Below are 21,960 nucleotides of genomic sequence, written 5' to 3'. Positions count from 1 at the left end.
TTATGTTGATCTGAGTGTGTCAAAGAGAACGGGAGTGTGTGCTAATGTGCAGACTGAGGGTTTGTGTGGTGCAGAGGAATGATGGTAAGGTTTTATATGTTTTCTGTGATGGCGTTGTGGTGTGATGTCTGAGCAACCCTAAGCTGTTGCTGTAGTCAGATCAGAGTGAAGTCAGATCAAGAAGAGCTAAATCTGAGGTGTGTCATGCAGAGCTACTGTATGACTAAATGCCTTTAGCAATGCCCTCAGTTTCGGTGCTCAGGCGTATCTGCAAAATCACATATTGGCAGCTCATTAACTTGGCACTTCTTCTCTTGCATTTTCTTATTTACTGTGGGAATAAAAATCTAATGTTATTTTGTAATGGGGTTTTTAGACTGAAACCTTGTCCTTACAGTATGATATAACAAAACCTCATGGTATGAAATAAACAGGATATTGTTTTTTATTGGACATTATGCCCAAGCCAGCTCTTTTGTCTGTAAGTGTAAAGTGAGCATCTGAAAGAAAGCTGTATTGTACTGCTAAGCTTTGATCAGGTATAAAAGTCTCCAAAAGAATGATTGTGATTCATTTTCACACTCAATTGTTGATGCCTTGGTTAAATCTGAAATACAGTGCATACAGTGTATCCTGTTTGGCATAATATTCAATTAATATGGCAGTTTACCTTTTATAGATTAAGCCACGTTGGCATGGAATGGTATACGTCTCTTTATATCAATCTGTCTATACATCTATCATTTTTTGACCTATTATCAATTTGCAACATTCCAACACTATGCCACAGGTTGCATACTTCAGCTTATAGGCTATGACATTATTTGTATTCCTGTGGGTTTGCTGTATGACTCTAATTCACATATGATAAAATTATAAAATTATGATTTAAAAAAAAAAAAAAAAAAAAGAGATGACATTCTGTAGATGTAGTTTACAGTTACTGTAGAATGATGTCAGTGATTTTTATGACAAAATAGTAAATTCCTGTGAAAGAGCAGGCTGCCTTACATTTTACACAAAGCCTGGTATGAAATTAGCGAGACTGGCAAGCATCTGGCAGCAGGTATAGTCACCTCCTGTTCACACAGAGCTGTAATTACCTGCTTAGATGTAATAGATCATTGCATAACAGTTACATAACTGACATTTGAACACCTTATTGTTGTCACAAAATTTGAATAATAATACAGTATTTGAATACTGTGAATACGTGAGTGTTATTATATAAAATTTGTATTTACATAGCCATAGTATATTGTGCAGACATTGTCTTCCACTATTGGCACGAAAGGGCAGAAGTTGATCACAGATTACAGGTTTTAATAGTCACATGTTAAATTTGAATACATATATTTTTAATGAAGCAACACTGTGACATACCTGAAAAGTAGCTGATATTTGCATACTGTAGATGAAGACGTACAGCATGTACAGCTAGGTCCAAGCATTCGGACAGTGACGCAATACTTATAATTTTGCCCTTGTACACCACCACGGTGGATTTGAAATAGAGTAGAGATGTGATTTTAAATGCTGACTTTATTTCAGGGGATGAACAAAAAAAATGGCATTAACTCTTTAGGAATTACAGAAGAATTGTCTTCTGTGGTCTTCCAGGTCTTTTTATGTTGCTGAGCTTTCCAGTGCAGTCCCTCTTTTTCAGGATATACCAAACTGGCTACTCCTTAAGTTTTTGCTCTCTGTCTGATAGATGTTTTTTGCTTTTTGAGCCTAATGGTGACCTCCTTCACTTGCGTTGACACCTCTTTGGATCGCATGTTGAGGGTTCTGATAAACAGCTACCAAATGCAAATACAAACACTTGGAATGAACTCCAGGCCTTTTATTGTCTTAACTTGTCACGGAATAACGAGGGAAAAGGCCACACCTGGCCAAAAAACTGCTCTTTAGTCAAGTGTCTGATTAGTTCTGAGCCTCTGAAAATGGGGTGACAATGTTTAAAACTGGTTGTAATTCTTAATCAGTTAATGCCATATTTTTGTTCAACTCTTTTAATTAATGCTGAAGGTCTGCGCTTCAATCACATCTTTCTCCATTTCAAATCCACTGCGGTGGTGTACAAGGCCAAAAATATGAATATTGTGTCACCGTCCAAATACTTAAGGACCTATCTGTATGTACTGTGTATACCAGGACACATTTGCTTTACCTGCCCTAGCCGCTTATCAAGCACATTCCTCTCCCTGTCTCACTGCCAGCACCCAAACTATCTGTGATAAGGCACTGAGGGTCAGAGTGCCATGCTGGCATAAAGCGCCAGATGATACAGTGCTGGGTGTTTGTTTGCCCTGCTGAGAGAGATATGCTCACCATGCTTACCTTCTGGAGAGAAGGGATGGTTTTGTTTAATGGCTTTTATGTTATAACTAGGGGGAATATTTCTGGCAAGCAAACTCTTAAGTGTGCAATATTTATTTCCTTTTCATGTCTTTCTCTCTGTCTCACTCTCTCTTTCTTGGTCTCTCTGGAAGACCAGAAATTTTGTGAAGATAAAGTGAACTACTTTTGTGTGTTCTCCTCCACAATCCCAAAAGTATGTTGTTATACATTAGTGGTGCAACGATTAGTCGACATTATCAACAAAAATTGATGACAAAATTAGTTGCAGACGAATTTAATTGTTAATTAGCCGGTTACATCATCGCGTGTTTTTTTTTTTTTTTCATGCTGTACATTATGTTTATTATTGAGGTTGTAGTTTATAAAGGTCTTGTACTGGACTACATTATAATGACAGGTGTTTCTATTTTTTGTCCTCCCTATTTACATACATGAGGGGGACAGTTGGAAACACCTCAACAAAATGCCATCCAGTACAACAGCACCACTGTGAGCTCAATGCCAAACATAGAACTGAATGAACACCTTTATTACTGTGACAAAAAGAAAACCTGAGCATTATTGGCATTGTAAAAGTAAACTTTATGGCAGAACAGTTTTATTGTACTTTATTAGATTGTACAGGTGGACCCAATAAAGTGAACACTGAGTGTATATTGTCTTTATTGTTAGCTCACACATGCTTAACAGAACCTCCAAGTAAATGTAAAAGCTTGATAGCAAATAAGAGACATTTAATAATTGTGCATTTAAATATACGATTAGTTGACTAATTATTTCAAAACAGTCGTTAGTTGCAGCCCTATTATACATCACTTTTCTTTGCATCTGAAAAATCATTATCCCAAGTTGCATAGACATTATTATTAATATTATGCCCTTAATTCAAAAGGTGTCCCATCACCATACCAACTACATTCATGAATAGCAGAGCCCCCCCCCCCCCCCCCCCCCCCCCCCCCCCCCCCACCCCCCCCCCCCCCCCCACCCACAAAAAAAACAACAAAAAAACAAAAACCCAACCAAGCTGTAATCTGCTGTTCTTACTGCTGTAAGTTGTGAAACAATGCCTGTTGGAATTAGAGGAATGTATGGCTCTCTAAAATTAAGCAGAGAAGATACAGTGTTTATTAAAGGGCCTACCTCCTTAATAATTGTTCATTGTTTTAATGGAAAAATCCACTCTAAAGCACAAATTTGTTGGAAGACATCCTAATTAAATTTAGACATAGGAGTGCAGTAGAGCGACAGCAGTGATTTTTCATGATACACAAAAGGTTCCTCCAAAGGAGCACACGAGCATATATTTTTCACAAATTGTGAAACATATAACAAAAGAATCAGGTCATATTTAAAGGCTTGTTGCTATGCCACTCTGTATAAAGTGTGATAAGTCCTTTAATAGCCTTTACCAAGGATTTTACCAGCATTGCGTGTCTTAATACATTCCATGAATAGTCCAATTCACTAAATACTTGTATAGAGCAAATGTATATTGGCTTGCCATGGGACAAAGACTGCATTGTTCTCTGCTCTTATCAGTTTACAGTAGTACTTTTCTTAATGAGTCATTTTTCTTGTCAAACTCACATTTAATGAAACACACTAATATTCATGCTGTTATTTACATTTGAAATGAATTCTGTTGATTAATCCTCCTCTGAACCATTGTTGTGGTTGGATTAAGACCATTAGTTCAGACAGTACCTTACTTTGGCTTAGTTACTGAAGAACCTTGGTTATGAGATAGAGATTACTATATTAACTAAGTTTTATTTATTTATTTTATTTAACCAGGTGAATCTCAATAAGATTAACAGTCTCTTTTCCAAGAGAAACCCGGCCAGGACAGCATAAACATTTGGACAGTTAAAAACTACATGGACAATATTCAGAGGCTGACAAATACAAAACATCCGGGGCAAATTTGTACAAATGACCAAACAATGTACTGTAATGTGCATTGTTTTGTAGAGTTGTACTGTCAGTCTCTCTCAGGGAAGCACTTGTTCCATGTGAGGAAAAACCCCCCAGAAACCTCAGGGCTGCAGCTGAAGTCCGACTGAGTCATGGCCGGCAAAGTACCAGCCCTGGGGCCACCATGGGTGAACTGCTGTGTCTGTTGTGTGTCTGTGGTCAGATGGTCGGCTTATGTAACAAGACAAAGATGGTCACTGCAGCCTGGCAGCGCAGAAACAACTGCAGGCCACAGATGACGCAGGCGGCTGGGTGAGCTAACTGGTGCAGTCAATCAGCTGATGAAGTGGCCGAGTGTTATCTGGTGCAGAGGCGTGAGAGGTGCTGAAACAATTAGTCCATCAGTCAAACACCAGAAAATGAATTGATTATAATTTTGATAATATGTTCATTTATAAAGCTGAAATCCCAAACAGTTTCTCTTTAACTAACTTTGCTAACTTTTCTCCATTCATATCATTATAAAATTAAATGCTTTAGTTTTATTTGTTTTTTTTGTTTGTTTTTTTTTTTTTTGCCTTCTTTTTTGGCCACTGATTTGGCTAATGAAGAAATTAACGACATCACTTTGGGCTCTGGTAACTTCCCATGAGCATTTGCCATTACTTTTGACACTTTGAGACAAAATGATGAATCAGTAAAGTAAAAAAGAAAAAACAATAGATTATTTGACCGTTTAACATACATTGCAATATCCTTTCTTAAGGGTACACTAAAACATTTTCAGCCATGTTCAAAGCTCTGGCCCTCATCTCCATCTCCAAATTGCTGGTTTGTGTACCTGCACTTTTCCCGCTGGGTAACACATTTTAGTAAAAGTATTTGCCTTTGAGTTTTGACTGACTTGAGCTGCCTCCCCAAATACCAGCCAAACTGGCTATTTTGCATTCTTTCACTTGTTTCCATTTTTGAGGTTCTGGCACCAATCACACATGCTTCCAGTTCTAGATATGTACAGAACCATTTTCCCCCCCATAGTTTTTTAACTACCTTAACAAAACACAAAGACAGCAGGAGTCATAACTTCACAAACTTGTTTTGAAAAAACAAACAAAAAGAAAACATCAGGCTTACATGACATAATTTGATTCACATTACTGGGGTATGCTGTCTTCAGTTCCAGTATTGTTGAGTATTCTCAGCACCTCCTTTCACTTGTTGTCTACCATGCTAATGTGCTGGCTCAGTGGAGCTGCCATTGGCATCACATTTATGACAGCTGTTTTAGGTAAATGACCCAAGACTTTTTTTTTCTATTTATTTATTTATTTTGGTCTTCCTTTTGAGTGTTCAAATGATAGATAGATAGATACTTTATTCATCCCGCAGGAAATTCGTAAATGCATATCATGCAGGTCAGGTTTACCACAGAACCCAACTTTGTACTCCATATCCATGCAGTCCAAATATGGCTCACACCAAGTAGAAAACATCAGATCTGTCATGTGAGGGGAGAAAAAAAAAATCAGAATTGGGACGTGTGCAGCTGCAGTGTGAATGTAGTCAATAGGTTGTGTAGATGGTCATAATAAATTATTGCCATAATGATTTTACTGATTTCTATTTTGCTTTTGGCATAACTGTCTCCACCAACTGCATGCTATAAAAGGACAAAAAGTAGGATATTAGTTTTGTAATAAGGAACTGATTGTGGTAGAGCTGCACCCCACTGGCATCTTGATGATATGTGTCTGTTCCCCAAGGTTGTTGAAGAAATTGAGTGACAGAAGTTACCTAAGGAAAAAAAAAACAAGGGAAGACACTGTAGCTGTAGATCCAAGCTGAGCTCCACATCAACTGTCTCCCACACAATGCTGACACTCTGTTTTTTTAGGGAATGAGGAATAACAAGGGGTGCCAAGTTATAGGATACGTTGGGAGGCCAAGAACAATAGGAGCATTTTTTTTTTTAGAGAAATGTTTGCTCGATGACGGAGTTGCGGAGCCCCGAGATCAGATCTGCATCAACCAGTCTACCTTTGAACAGGAAGGGGAAGTGGGTCATTTGTTGTTGGCTTTTTTTTTTCTGTTGTTTGTCCTCAATATCCTGCCGGGCTGTCTCGTCTTTCTCACATTCCACGTCTTTTCTCCTTTTCTCTCCTTTCACACATTCCCCTGCCCTGGACCTCTTTTGTCACCGTGGCTCCCTTGTTGTCAGTTGTATCACACATTTGTTCTGAATACAGTAATCTCCCGCTTTGTGGTGATCTTGTAAGATGCTGTCAGATGAAAGATATGATCCTTTAAGCGCCGGGGTTCAGTGTGTCTCAGCCCGGGGTCAGTAGTTACTTTATGTATTCAGCTTTCACTTGCCTGGAGTGCAAGGTGTGCGTGCTTGTGTGGGGAAAAAAAAAAGATTGCGAAATTGCATTTAGTATTGCGTTCAGTTTAGTACAATCCAGTTCTTTCCATAATAAATTCATTACAGTCATTTGAAATGTGACTTTGACCCAGGTGAGGTATTTTCTCAGACTTGTTTATGTACAGACTGAAGACGATATGCTGAGGTATGGCTGGGTGATGGATCAATATTTTAATATAAGACTAGATATTGTAGGATGAGTCTGGTACTTTGGCTATTGTGATATTATGACATGGCATAAGAGTTGTTTTTTCTTGGTTTTAAAGGCTGAATTTCTGGAAAAGGCAACAAATAAACTCTCCTCTTGCAGCTCTCCCTTCTTCCCACAAGACGAGCACGAGCATATGCCAGGAAATGTCAAAGCAAGACTTGTAAACGTTTATAGTAATAATCTTGATATTCTATCTAATATTGTTAATGTGGAGCAGCCATTTTGAGTTGGTCTTGTTAATTTTTTTTTTTTTTTTTTTTTTTTTTAAACAAACAAACAAAAAAACACTCATGTGGGACAGCTCTGTGCAGCGTTACAACCAGGAAATGCCGAAGGGTCACTTCTGAAACTTGTCTCCCTTGCTGATCACGTACATGTGCATGTGTATTTGTAGAACAGCCAATAGGAACACCCTCTTTCTGAAATGACCCATGATTGGGTAGTCTCCTGTCACGGGCTGTATTTTCTAAGGCCTGAATACAGATCCAAGAGGAACTGCACAAGTCTAGTTTTGTCTCAGACCACTTGGATTACAATTTACTGAAAGGGTATTGCGTAATTTTTGCTCAGTAACCCCCAAAAACAAAACAAAACAAAAAAAAAACTTCCAATACCAGCTATTCTAGCTGTTCTATTAATTGTCTCTAATTACATGGTCATCACATCCACGTTATTTATTACACATTTGGAGTGTAAATATCGCAAGAAAACACCAATAGTAACCCCTTCAATAAATATTTTGAGATATTTGGTCGAAGATATTGTGATATTTGATTCTTTCGATATTGGCCAGCTCTTTGCAGTGGTTCTGATAAATTTGCAGCACTCATTTTTAGGCTAAATAAACACATGTCAACACAAAAAAACATCACACATGCACACACTCTCTCTCACACACACACACACACACACACACACACACACACACACACACACACACACACTAACACTGCCTTGAGCCTTGTACTATTCTTGTACAGAGGAATTCCAACAATATCTAGTTTAAGTCACCATGACTAGATCATATTGCAAGACCCCAGGGGTTTCTTAATACAAAAGTAATTGTCTTCTCAGAAGCAACTTGAAAGTAATAAGGAGTTCATCGTGTGCAGAGGCCTTTGTTCTCTGCCTAAGCCTTACGCTGCCAGGCATGATGCAGTTCCTGGTTAATAGTTGACCTGGGAGGATACAGAATGCCTAACTGGGATGTTTTTGTAATGGAGAACGTTCCAAATATTCTCTCATTGACCTGTGTGTACAGGTTATTTTATAAGGGTTAAATTTCAACTAAAAGCCTGACACCGGTGGTAGGTCTATTAGCAGGTTGTGTCCCGGCCAATGTAAAAGAACTAGTGCTGTACTTATGATCTCACATCCACACACACACACTCACACTCACACTCACAAAGACCAAAATCCATCTATTTAACCCATTGAAATTCTTCTCTTAGACTGAACTTCCCTGATATAATTCAGGTCCCAAATGCCTCAGATCGGAAAGCCTAAATACTAGTAAAGTTAGCTGTGGTTAGATGTGGTGGTGTCACTCACTTAGTCTTGAAAACATTTCAATTCCTTTGTGGTGTATACTCACAACTGTGTCACAATTAAAACATCACATCACAAGATCATCAAGTAGGCTACTGTCTTAAAGTATTGATAAGTATGTGTTGCACAAAATCACGCCAGGAATGCGGAGCTTGTTAGAGTGTGACAGCTTGTCTTGGTCACCTAGAGATTTTAGACACATGTTTGATCACTGCCCAGCAACACTGTCTCCTGCTCACTCTGTATCCCTGTCTACGTCTCACACTCACATTTAGGTTTTGCAGACATTGGTATTAACACTGCGTGGCAACACAGTTTTCCCCTTCTCGCTACTGGACGCTTTTCTCTGAAAGTGCAAACACTCAGCCCCTTCCACCTTTTCAAAAAGCACTTCCTCTCTGTTTTCTGTTTGATCAGGGACAATAGGGGATGATGGTTTCTGGTCTGTCGGAAGATATGATTCCAGAAGTGAAGTCATTGCCGAGCATTTGTGCATTTCACTTGGCATGACCTCACTTTCCCTCCTTTCGTACTTTTCTAGTCAGACCAGATTTCCTTGACAACACCAAGTCGGGACCAGAGATTAGTGTGTGATGGCATGCATGCTATCATAATAACTAAGGATGCATTGATACCAATGCTGGTACCAGTGTCTGTGCCTGTATTTGGCTAAAATGAATTGGAAATTTTACCCAAGACTAATATCCAATAACAAAAGCCCTGAGTAACATGTCAGAAATAACGGCCAACTGTCTTGATTTTGTTACATTTTTGGCATACAGAAGCCTGTATTCTCAAACTGTAGGGAAAAAAGAAGGATTTTATATCAGTTATTTTGTCCAGTGACCTAAAGCCTGCACTAAAAGTAATGGATCAGATCGGTACTCAGCATCGGTTGATACTTAAAGTGCATCCCTAACAACAAGTATCGTTAATATACTGGTCTTCTCATGAATATAACCATCATAAATATGCAGAGGAAAAGCATATATGTTGGCTGAGGAGTTTATGTAACAAAGGCTTGAAGAAGCACAGTCCTCCACAGGCGCTTGATTGTCATCAGCTCTCTCCTTTATGGATGGTGCCAAAGTGGTGCCCGCCCTGCCTGTGCTTTTTCTTTTTCTTTCTTTTTTTTCTTTTCCTGGGAATAGTTTGTGCTTTTCTGGAGATCCTGGGCTCTGTTTGTATTTTGAATCAGAATGATAGATAAATGTCACAATCATGTGCTCCTCATTCCTAAGGGCTTGAAAATTTTACATGGCTTACTTAAATTGGCAGCTGAAATATATATCTGAGTAATTGTCACAAGTAGTGAAAGTTAGACAGGCAGCATTAGTTGATTCATAGTTTGGGTGAGAATCTGTCATTCCTACATACATCATACTTTAAATAATAACCTGCAGTATTTTGTATGAATAAATAAGTAGGCCTTTTGCTGTTCTTCATAGTTGATTGATAGCACACATCAGTAACCTATACCCAGTTCATTAAATCATTTTCATTGTTGTTCTTAATATCTGATGCCTGATAGGAGTTTCCGTGGGGAAATCCTCTTGCGCACAGGAAGTGATGTGTTTTACATTTCAAGCAAGAGCAACAGCAATGTGTTAGAATAAATAAAAACTGGGTGGTTAGCATCAACAGTGATAACAAAGAAAATAACCCGCAGAAACTCAAATTTCACCAGCAGAAAACCCAAAGAAACAGTCGTAACAGACACACCCAAGTGATCTCTGAGAAATTAAGTGTAAAAACACCACAGCAATGGTCATTTGGCGCCAGAAATGTACACCGTTTCTGGGTACAAGAGTAGTTTATTTTTATAGGGAAAACAGACAATAAAAGCCAGTACAGATTATTATTGGCACCGCTGAGCAGATTTGAGGGCTTGTTCAGTCCTACTGGCCCTCTGGCCTCCTGCTCTTTGAGGACACCACCAATCCATTTAGCTCCTTGGTCAGAGGTCTGGACGTCCATCCACCTACCATCTTTTATCAGTCGATGTGGCCTGAGCCAGCAAAGCTAATAAGCTTATTGCTCTGTGCTGGCTTGTTGGCTGGTCATGATGACATCAGCCTCTGTGGATCCTGAAATGCCTGCTAGCCTCTCTTTTTCCCTTCCTGTCTTTTGGTCCCTTGCTCTTTTCTTCCTCTACCCTCTGCGTCGCTTCACCCCTCCTCACTCTTCCAATATTGTCACTGTCTTCTCTTTTTCTGCCTCTCCTACTTAGAGGTGCCGGTGGTCTGGTCTCGTGGCTACAGAATGAAGGTCACGCTGGAACACATAAGCACCAATGAAAGCCTGCAAAAATTCAGAAGGAATTCATCCCTCCCTCCCTGCTTCCCTCCCACCTCCCTCCATCCTTCATGTTCTCCCTCTCTCCCTTTGTCTCTCCCTGGGCTGCAGCCCGTCTTCCGGGACAGAGAGACAGAGCCCTCTCCTCTCTCTCTACCTCATTCTCTCACTCATTGCTTTTATAAATCCAATCTTCTTAAAGAGGTTTTCAATCCTTGCCTGGCATCTCCCTTGACTGTGCATGACTTTTTTTTTTTTTTTTTTTTTTTTTAAACATTCTTATGCCTCTTTAGTCTTTTTCTGTCCTCCTTCAACCGTGATGGGCTACTTGAGGTTGGTTGCCAGTCAAAGTGGTCATGAACCTTCTGTCTACTATCCCCGTTTGTGTGTTTTTACTTAAGCATTGACCCCTCTTATAGGGCACCATTATGATCGACTCACCATTGTAATTTGTTAAATAATTTAAATGTTGCTTCAGAGGTAGATTTGAATAAGCTTTTGCGCTCCCAAGCTCGACTACAGTCATCAGGTGTCAGCCGATCATGGCCATCAGCCATCGAGGGAATGCTGCCATAGAAATCATTGAAAGCCACATTGCGATCTCATTGCGGTGACATTCCATTCGTGTTACGTTGTGTTTGTGTTGCATCATGTCCAGTGGAAGTGTCCAAGCCAACAAATTCTTTAGAATTAATTGTCGATGGCCTCAGGAGCGTGACATTTAGTGATATTGAAATGGTGAGAGATAAAGTTGATGTTTTTTGGTGTGAATCCCTATGAATGATGTAGTGTCCTGTAAGAACTACATAGTGAATGGCAATGCCTTACACGTTTTGCAAAGTGACACACACTCCAAAAAGCAGATAATTGCAGTCATATCCTAATATACTAGAGTTTATGGCTGTATTTTAGTTATTTATTTATTTATGCTTCCTTTTTTAAAAAATTGCCCCTAGAAGAGAAAATACCCAAGCTACAGTTTACAGCATTTTTGATGAAAATTGTACAGATGCACATTTTCTCTCTGTCTCACACACTGGCACTCTGCATCCTCCCCCTTCTGCCTCTGTCTTTTCCCTTTTGGTCAGAAGATTTGTGCATCAGAAAGAGGCGGCTGCGTTGTCTGTCAGGTGGAGATGGCAGCCAGTCACAAAGGTGACAGCCACAGCGGTGATGACACGACGAACGGCAGGATGTGAATGCAACTCAACAACTAGCACTTTGTCTGACACAGTGCTGCTAGCAACAAAACTCCATATAACCGAGCACGAGCGCTGCCAGTCACAAAAGTAAACAATAGAAAAGGGAACAAGGGTCTTTGTCTGACGCCAGATTGTTCCACAGGACTTTAGAAAGCTGAGAGAATGGCTGAAAGTGAGTTTGACCCATGTAGCAGTCAGATCTGGGTCAAGCAGTATATTTGCTAATGCTTTTCATTGGTTTGTTTTAGCATGCTTTAATGGTACCAGGCACTGAAGTCAATTTACTGTCAGTGTTTCTGTGATGGATCATATACTTGAAGCCTGAATTTTCCCAATGCTTTATTCTCACCTGTTTGTTACTGCAAAAGTATTGAAAAACAGCATAATAATTATTTTCAAAATAATTTGACCCCAGCTGTGCATCAGTATGGACTATGGCTTTTCTTAATTATGTTTGTCAGTAAAATTGAAAAGAGGCCACTCAACACTGGTCTGGCAATTATGGTTTGATGAAAAACAGTCCTAAAAATAGATGACGGTAATAATGGCCTTATCAGTGGAATGACGTTTGTAGGAGTAATTACTGCAGGTTTGTGCAATCTCTGATTCAGGTAATGGCTAGCTAGGTAACTTCGCCATATAACTGTCCATCACTGAGAGGGCTTTTTGAAGTTTAGGAGCTGGAGGGGAGGCTATAGGTGTGAGGAATAGCAGAGAGAGGGAAAATGAAGGTGGTGGGGGTGGGGGGTAGTTTGTCTTTGTCAGTGTTTTTGGGTGGAGGGTGGGAGGTCACCCATCCACCCACCCACCCTACCACCACCACCCCCCCCCCCCCACCCTCCCTCCTGCCTTGGCCGGTCTCCATGTGCCGATCCCAGGGCCTTGGGAATGAATGGCGCCTGGGCTCTGCTCCGTCTTTGAAGCCAGCCAGGAATGCGAGGCCCTCTTTTTTTTTTTTTCCTTTTTTTTCTTTCTCTGTTGTTCAGGCGGCCGGCAGTGCTAGCAGCTATCTGCGGCAGTGAAATATTCCCTCCGCTGCGCTCATTGTGCATCGCAGAGCCGGACGTCACCAGCTGGCCAATCAGTGGCTCTCGCTAGGCAGTCTGGGGTCTCGGTGGGGGGAGAAGGGACTCACTAGAAGTCTTCCCTCTAATCTCTAGCTTCTCCTGGTTACTTGGTCCGGTCCCTCTTCAGAAAAGGGAAGATGTTCTGAATGAGAAACAAGGCCTTAAATCATGTGGTGTAGCCTTGTTTAAATTGGAACCTGGGACACATATTTCTTTCTCGGATGGAAAATTGGAAGGTTAGCAACTTATGCTGCAGGACTAGGTGAGTTTTCTTTTTTTTTTCTTGGTAATGATGCTCTTAAAAGTTTAGAGAATTTAATTCAAGCCCGTCCTCTATAATCTAAACACGGAGTAGTTCCCTTTCTCCTTTACTGAGTGTGACTGTTGGTCCATTTGTCCAACTTGTGTTCAGTTTTCCTGCTGTCATTGTTCACTTCTCTTGTCACTTGTTGTTGTGGTTTGCGTGTGAGGGTATTTGTCTGGGCTGCTCACCCTCTCTTCTCCCTGTCCCTCCCTCCCTCTCTCCTCTGTACATTTTGTCACTGCCTGTCCCCTCCATCACTTCCACTTGAGCGCTCCCCTGTTTGGGAGCCCCACTCTGTTCACACAGGCAAGAGGAGAGCTGGAAACCACACACACACACACACACACACACACACACACACACACACACACCACAGATCAGAAATCCCTTCATAAAATACATGGAGTCCCCCTCAATACTGTAGTCTGAAAGGCTCTTGGGAGGTGGGTTTTGTGTGTATTCAAAACGACCACCTGTGTGCACATAACACACAGTACTGAAATTTAGGTTCATCATCTGTTACATTTTTTTTTTCAGCCAGACCAGCTTGGCAATTCAGGGGAAATGTTTGTTTGTTGGATTTTGTTATTGGACTTTTCGACATTTTTTGAGTCACCTGACAATTACAGGCCTAAGTAGGCCTAAGTTTTATATTTTTGACGATTTAATTGCTCTCTTCATTCTGATGGTTATTGTAGCTTTTGGTTATTTAAAAACAAAGCAACAAACAAAAGGCAAAAATCCACAAATCCACTTTTATAACGTACAACGCCAACAAAAACCTGGTGATTTTTGAAGTCCTCATCAACAAAGAACTTTATTTGTTAAGAGCAATAGTAGATGAACTGTTTAACTCGCCTTTATGTTGTGGGCGACATTGACCTTTCTGGATGCATGACGGGTGTGTAGCTTCCACCTGATGGCAAAACCATGGACAGACTTGGTAATGAGAGACAGAGAGAGAGAGCGGCCACTGTTATTAGGATCCACTGTAACCTATCATTAACTCCCAGGAGTCAGTTTCTGTCGTGAAGTTCACTTGTGCTCGCACAGTTTGCAGGATATCTGATGAGAGAAATGTTTCTGTGTTGGAGAACCTTGAAAGAGTTTTATTCCTGTAAATGATGAGAAGTTTTGTAATTTCTTTTCTTTATCGTAAATATGGGAGAACTTGTAAAGGATGCCATACTGTAATTCATAGGACAATCTAATGAGTGCAATCCACAGTTAGTCTTTCATAACTGTGCATCTGATGATCTAAGCTGCAGTTGCTCCGAATAGAAGACAACAGATTTGATTCGCAGCCTGCAGGGTATCTGGTATTGTGCTAAGATAAATGCTTTCTGGGATGATGGTGTTTTTTTTAATCTTTTCATTATGCATGTCTCACATTTGGCTCTGGATTATTGCTCCAAACCAGCCTCCAGTGTTTCAAAAGATTGAAAATTGTCTGTCGCCACGTTTTGGTTGTCCTCTACTTTTCCTGTTTTAGTTCTATCACTAAAACTATTCTTTTTTTGAACATGATATTATGGGGGGAAATTCTGGCTTGTCTAAACATTGGGTGTGCTTATGCTTTTTATGGGAAATAGAGTAAAAACAAACGTTTCACACTTTTCTTGCAGTGATGGTAGTTTTCTTCTGTGGTGTTGCACTAATGCTGAATGAATGTAGATGAAACACTGCAGCTTCTGTCAGTAACATGATGCAAAGGTTTCCTGATGAGCTGTGCCTGGTCTCAGTCAGACATAGTGCTTGTCTAATCAAGTGGAAGTCTGATCTCACCCCAGTTGTTACACTTTACATGTTCATTATATTGCCACAACAGATGCAGCAATTATGCCAGCGACCAGGGAATTGTTATTTATAATAAAGGCATTTTAGGTAAAGAAATAAGAGCCAAGGAGGAAAAGGTAGAATAGCCTTAACTTGCCACAGTGCTGCATGACACGTTAAACATCTGTCACATGACTAATCCCCCAATATTTCTGCAGGTCGATATGAAATTCCTGGCATATTTTCATGTGTGTGCTGCAACGTGCACCGCCATCCTAAAGGCCCCTAATTAGAGGCCTTGTCCGTGCAAAGCGGCAGACAGACTCCTTCAACAGGTGGTTAACTTTACTGCCCTACAAAGCCAAGCCACATTAGCTGTATGAGCAGTGAAACAAGAAAATGTGTGATGTTGTACTTCTTGCACCAAGTATTGGCGGTATAGAAGTGGATAGTTTAATAGCATTTGACACTTTTATTTTTGTTTATATGAAGTCTGAACATTAGTAACACCTTCAAAACAACAGGTTACTGCTGTAGTATAATGCAAACCACAGACCTACATCGGTATAAAACACTGTATCTATTCTGATATATCCTTGTGATATTATCTTTACTTTGTGGAATTACATATAAATATATAGACTGCTGTAACTTGTGCCACTTCAAACTGACCTAAAACTATGAAATTATTGTTCCATTCATTAGGGAATTTGTAATTAAGTGAATAATTTTTTTATATTTGTTTGAAATTTTTTAAACTGAAGCTTTTTGGTAAAACCTCTTTTGCAAGTGACACCTTGTCAAGATACGGCCAAAGCAGTTAGGAACATTATAATAAAGACAACAGGAGCAAATGTTGAAAATGATTAGCAGTAAACAACAAAATTTACAATACAAAACAAGGTTTAAAACAAGAGCAGGTTGTACTTCATTGCTCCTGCTTTTCAAATCTGGTAATGGAAAAAAATCCAAAATAATAGTTTTGTAAAATAGGTATCTGTCAAATGACCCAGTGACCATGGGTTGAGCATCAAGGAGAAATCCTACATGAATGAAGAATGAGGGGTCAAATGAGATTGGAGTCTTAATAAGCAGAGTTAAAGGATTTCCCCTGGTGCTGCCGTGTACTAAGACCTCTGCTGTGCTGGCTAGGCAGAAACTCGTTTAAACCTGTGAAGGACTTTGGTGGACAAAGACAAAAGACAAAAGAGGCACCAGCTGTAGATGGACAGAAACAACTTTCAACAGAACATGGTGTTTACCATTTGTCTCTTAAAACTTAAAACCCAGGGAGCAACATTTTGTCTGAAAAGTAAGTCTTCCAATTACACCATAGGAAATTGACCTAGAAATGTGGGAAAAACCTTTTTTTGTTGGTGACGTGCTCTTTTCTGCAAGCCTTGCTAAAACCTTGCTAAAATCGCAACCTTATTTCCACAGACAAGCTTTTCCAAACATGTTGCCAAGACTTCCTTGGAGATTTTTATAAAATATAAACACTATAGATGAGCCTTGAAGGTGTTTTGCTTTGATGTGGCTGTGCAGCTGTGGTGCTTTTAACCCAGTGGACATGCCAGACAAACATTAGACAAACATTTGATTTGCATTTAAAATGATGACACAGTATAATGTTTGTGAGAACTACACACACACATACACACAAAAATAGAGTGTTGGTCATTTCCTTAGAGTTACAGAACCCACAGATTTTGAGAAACCCTTTCCCTGTTCTGCTGCCATTTGTTGCAGGTGTAACTGGAGCATGAGTCCTGGCTTATGATTTCCGCCCTGATAACCAGTCTGTGTTGTGTTTGTGTTTTGTCCCCTAGGAGCTACTGAGCAGACCATTTGTGGATGCTTTCAGTCCATGATCAGGAGACAAGAAAATGACCTGAATTGCACTGGAGAGTGACGGACAACCTGGTGCAAATGTGCTGTCGATAATTTCCAGATTTCACCTACATGGCATACACATATGCATCAACACAAACAGATATACACAGATAGAGTCAAGTTATTCACACTCCCTGCCCCTCCCTTCCTGCCATCCACCCCAGTCCTCCATGGATTCCTACAACTTCCACTTTGAGAGAATGAGCAACGTGGACCTGCATCCTTTGAGCCTGCCTGTCAGCCGGCTCTCCCCAGCCAAGTCCAACAGCAGCATCGTTGACCAGCTCACCCACCACCAACACGGCAAAGGAGACTCTGCCTACAGCTCCTTCTCTGGTGGATCCACTGCCCCGGACTACCCCTCTCCCTTCCTCCCGGACGATCTGCAGCCCAGCTCCTTCAACCACTATGCTGATCTCAAGTATGTGAAGGCCATTTACCACCCTAGCCAGGTTCTGCAGTCCAATTCAAAGACCATGGACCAGCTGTATCGCTCTATGGAGGTTATCTCACAACAGTATCGCCAAACTAACAATGCTGACCACAATAGCCACAATGGCAATGCTGGCCATACTAACAACAACACATTCTGTAACCAAGAGGCCACCTTAGTGGCTCCCTCCCAAAACCCTTATGCTGCTCTTCGTCCTCCTCCACCCCCAGCACGCCTTGATAGTTTCATAGCCACAAGGAACCTGGAGAACAGCTGGGCCCACCACCACGGTACTGACTCACAACCCCAGCAACCCCAGCAACAACAGCAGCCAAGGTCTCATTCTCAGCCCAATCCACAGTCTCAGCCTCTGAATGCCCCAAGACCTCAGATGGCTAAACCAGATTCAGGCAGCTCTGGTCTGAGAACTGACCCAGTCTACGGTAGTTGGTTGGGGTCCCAACAACAACAGCAACAGCCTCAGCAGTCACCTACCTACCACCCCCACCTCCAGCCTCATGATCAGACCAAGGAGCCGTTGAACCCAGAACACCTTTTTATCACGGATAACAAAGCTGCCTGTGAGCAGCAGAAGTCAACAAACATTTTAAGCCGATCACCTCCTCGAGGCATGAGCCAGACTGAGCACCCGAAATCCAGACAGCCTGCAAACAGCTGCGGGCATAGTGGAGACCACTATACCAACAACAGAGTCAGTGGCAATCATTTTGAGGGTCAGCGTAAAAGGGCACACTCTGCCCACAATTGTCTTGGTCCAGAGCCAATCCGGGCTGCTAGCACCTGGAATGTTGGTCAGAACTTTATCAACAGCAGCATCCAGCACAAGGGTCAGTTCTATTTTGTCACTGGTGTGTGTAAACGGTCCGAAACTGGAGTGAGGACACAATCTGCATCTCCATGTGTGTCTGAGGCTGAGAGTGAGAGCTCCACTGTGGTGGAGACACATCTGCCAAGGGAGAAAGAGAGAGGGAAAGCGAGATGTCACAGTACAATGGATAATCTTTTTAGGCCTCTCCAAGAAAGGCCTCACACCTACAGTGATATAATTCCAAATGATACCCAGTGCCAGGACCCTGTCTCTGGTTGCCAGGATGTGGAGAACCAGAGACCCTCTTCTATCTTGACACAGTCATCCCGCAGTTTCGATGCCTTAGAACAACTCCACATGACCCAGAATCGAGAGATAGGCCGCCACACTGCCAACAACCCTATATTTTACTGTGGACCAGAGAAAAACTGCCATCAATCATCAACCCCACAAGCTGAGGAGGTCATATCACTGATCAGCAACGAACAGCCCAATAATCACAAGAGAGAAGATCAGGTGAAGAGAGGGAGAAGGCAGCCCTTGGGGGATGTACCCAGCGAGAGGATAAATAAGGAAACAACCCCACTTCTGTACCACCTCACTGGAGCTAGCAGAGTGGCACTGAAGCCTAAAAAAGATGATTTCAGTATGAAAGGCAAAGAAGCAATCCTAAATAAAACTGGTTATGTAGCAGTCACTGTTAATGGAAATGAGAGATCTCCACAGGGTGAAATGGACAAAGAAGATAGAGGGGAGGTTATCTCACATGTTTGTAACACCATTGATGACTCATTCAAAAAGTACTACAAGGAGAGGCTGAAGGATGCTCAATCTAAAGTCTTAAGGGAGACGTCTTTTAAACGGCGGGATCTGCAGCTCTCATGGCCACACAGGGTCAGACAAAAACCTGAGCTGAGACCTATGGTGATTCATGCTTTCTCCTCATCGCAAGACTCTGAAACTTCAACAGATACACTCACCGCCTCTGTGACCTCTGAGGAAACAGAGAGAGAGAGTGTGAAGGAAGAAGTAAGAGATAAAGACAGGGAGAAAGAGAGCGAAAAGGTAAATGGGAGGCCAGTAAATGTAGCACAGCCCCAGGTGGCACGCATTGGAGGCAGAAGGCGCTTGACTCCAGAGCAGAAGAAGATGTGCTACTCTGAACCAGAGAAGCTCAACCAGCTTGGCGGTACCCCTAACCACTCATCTTGTCGTTCCCTTGGTAATGACACTGAGAACTTCTTTGCAGAACAGTATGAGGGGAAGGAACCCATGCAGGAAGGAGAACAGGGATTGGTTGCTGCAAGGAGGAAGATGTTTGAGACCAGAGGCCGGGCTCTCTCAGCTTCAAGCCTATCTAAGACAAACCTAAAACACCTACAACACAAGGCCCTGGTGGAGTACATGGAGCGGAAGACAGGCCAGAAAGTGGCTGAACCCCAGCAGCCAGGGTCTCAGCTACCACCACCGCCTAGACAGAGGCACTCCCTGGGGGAGAAGCCATTTGATTGGGTCCCTAGGCCTCTGTCGGGATGTCCTGAAAATAAAAGCCCCAAGAAGAAACTCCACAGGCCTCACTCTGCAGGCCGCATCCTTGACTCCTCTACCAGCTCCATCAGGTAGGAAGGCAAATGAAAGAGCGAGGGGGAGCATCTCATTTGATTTGATTTTTTTGTGTGTATTGGTGAAATATGATTGGTTGCTCTAAGTCTCCCATTTTAATTTTCACAAAACAGGTATGCCCAGTTCCTCTCAGCACACTCTGGTTCAGTCAAATCTGGTGACCAGTCCCATCAACCCAACTGGAGGGAGAACAAGCATCCATCTCAGGGGAAGTCTGCCTCAGTGGAGAGTCTGGTGGACCAGCCAGAACCACCTAGTTTCTTCAGGAACAGATCCACATCCACACCACATGCATTTCAGGTAAGGTTGAGCCCATTTTCAAATTTCTGTGGAAAAAAATGGGCAGTAAGGCTTTATCCAGTACTTAATCATGTCCCTCCTGTCCATGAGAAAATGTATTTACCCTCAGGCATCAAATATTTGTCCAAAGCCTGTAAAGTAAATTTTCTTGAATACCATATTTGTGATGTTGGCTGCATCAAGTCAGGTCAGATTCAGATAAGTTTACACAGAAGATTGCTAAATTTACTTTCAGATACTTTTCTGTGATCACTCAAACTTTCCAATATATCAAACTCCTGATACTCAATGGTAATTTGAAAAAAAAAACAAAACAAAAAACAAACAAACAAACAAACAAAAAAACAAGTAGTATAGGATTTTACACTACTTTTTCATACACGCCAATAAGATTCAACACCAAGATTTAGAGGCTGGTCCTGATAATCATATAATTAGCCTCTTTTTATTTCTTTTTTGCTTCTGCAGGCCCATGGCTGTGAGAAGGATCCATCACCAGTGAATACTATGGAAACATCCTGGTATGTACCAGTGCTGTAGACAAATTAGAATGTTTTATTAGTTGTAGGTCAGAAAGGTATTAGGTCAGCGATGTGTGCTGTGGCCCAGACAATAAATCTCAGCTTTATTCATTGTGGCATTGAAAGTCAACACCCACGTGCTCTAGCAGGCCCACATTCCTTTCACCAGATTTATGTACTGTAAAAGAAGAATCATTGACTGAAACCATTTTTTGAAGGAATTGGCACATTTTGGTTATAGTTTACAGCAGGGTCAAATTGTCAATCTTTAAATAGGTAATAACATTTCCAGAGCCCGTCCACAGTGCATCAGTCATCACCCAAATAAATTTCCTGTCCTCATGGGAAAAGTTGACTGTGTTTTTTTGTTTTTACATTAGAAGACCAAACCATTGAGCCCTTTAAATCAGTCATGGTTTAAATGAATTTCATAGCTTCAGCTATTAAATATTTCACATCAATTGCAGTCTCCAGAAAAACACTAATGAGGACACCTTGGTGAGGCCAGCGCCTGAGGGGCAGCAGCGTGTCCGTGTGGTTGCTCAGAGGGGCAAGTCCATGGAAGAACTTGGAACATCAAAGCACACAAGACCTTTGGCTCTGAGTAAGAGCACTGAGCAGTTGGACCAGCTGTCGAGTCGTTCAGCCCGGCCAGGAGGGATGCTTGGACTGGACAGAGAGAAAAGGAGCATGTCATTGTTTAGGGAGAGCTTAGGAGGGAAAGCTCAGGGGCAGGAAGGGGAGAGAGGAAAGCAGTTGTGGTCAGAGGCAGAGCGAGCAAGACAGGGACAAGAGAACATTGACCAGAATAACGCTCAGGGACAGACCCAAAACCAAACCCAGAACAACCTCCTATTGAAGCAGGATTCAACACCGCTGCATAGCAGTGAGGAGGATGCTGGGCCTCTCACAACTGCAGGAACCAAGAACTTGAGCAGGTCCTCCTCCCCAGTTTCCACCTCCGTTTCTCGAGCCAGAGTCCATTCTGGATCTCCTGGATCCCAAAGGGCTGCCACAGATGAGCTCAGGCTCAGCAGACCATGCAGCGAGGCCTCTAACCCACCGTCCCCCAGAAGTCAAGAGACCAGTGAGAGACGGGTTAAATCCACTTCTGCCAAGCCCAACCAAACAAAGCTTTCTCATGAAAACAGGACTAGCACCAGGTAAGATTAGATACCATGACAGTAGAGTGCTTTTGTAGTTATACAGTTGCTGGTTAAAAATGTTAGTCAGAAAAACATGCAGAATTGACTTT

General features: G+C 41.7%; 1 protein-coding gene across 3 annotated transcripts in view; it reads left to right on the top strand.

Annotated features, from left to right (window-relative positions):
- Positions 1-21,960, top strand: part of shroom1 (shroom family member 1) — a 42,561-nt gene that overhangs the window by 12,335 nt on the left and 8,266 nt on the right. For 2 of the 3 annotated variants that reach the window (XM_030069609.1, XM_030069607.1), the window contains exons 3-6: positions 16,936-19,880; positions 19,998-20,184; positions 20,653-20,705; positions 21,173-21,868. In XM_030069609.1, coding sequence (XP_029925469.1) covers positions 17,170-19,880; positions 19,998-20,184; positions 20,653-20,705; positions 21,173-21,868 — 3,647 coding nt within the window. In that variant the 5' untranslated portion in view covers positions 16,936-17,169. Of the gene's footprint in view, positions 1-13,131; positions 13,289-16,935; positions 19,881-19,997; positions 20,185-20,652; positions 20,706-21,172; positions 21,869-21,960 lie in introns of those variants that run through there. The other variant, XM_030069608.1, reaches the window with a different exon arrangement.

The sequence above is a fragment of the Myripristis murdjan genome, chromosome 14, assembly GCF_902150065.1.
Source record: "Myripristis murdjan chromosome 14, fMyrMur1.1, whole genome shotgun sequence".
Classification (NCBI taxonomy): Eukaryota; Metazoa; Chordata; class Actinopteri; order Holocentriformes; family Holocentridae; genus Myripristis; species Myripristis murdjan.
Note: the sequence above shows the minus strand (reverse complement) of the source record. Positions and strands in the feature narration are given on the sequence as shown.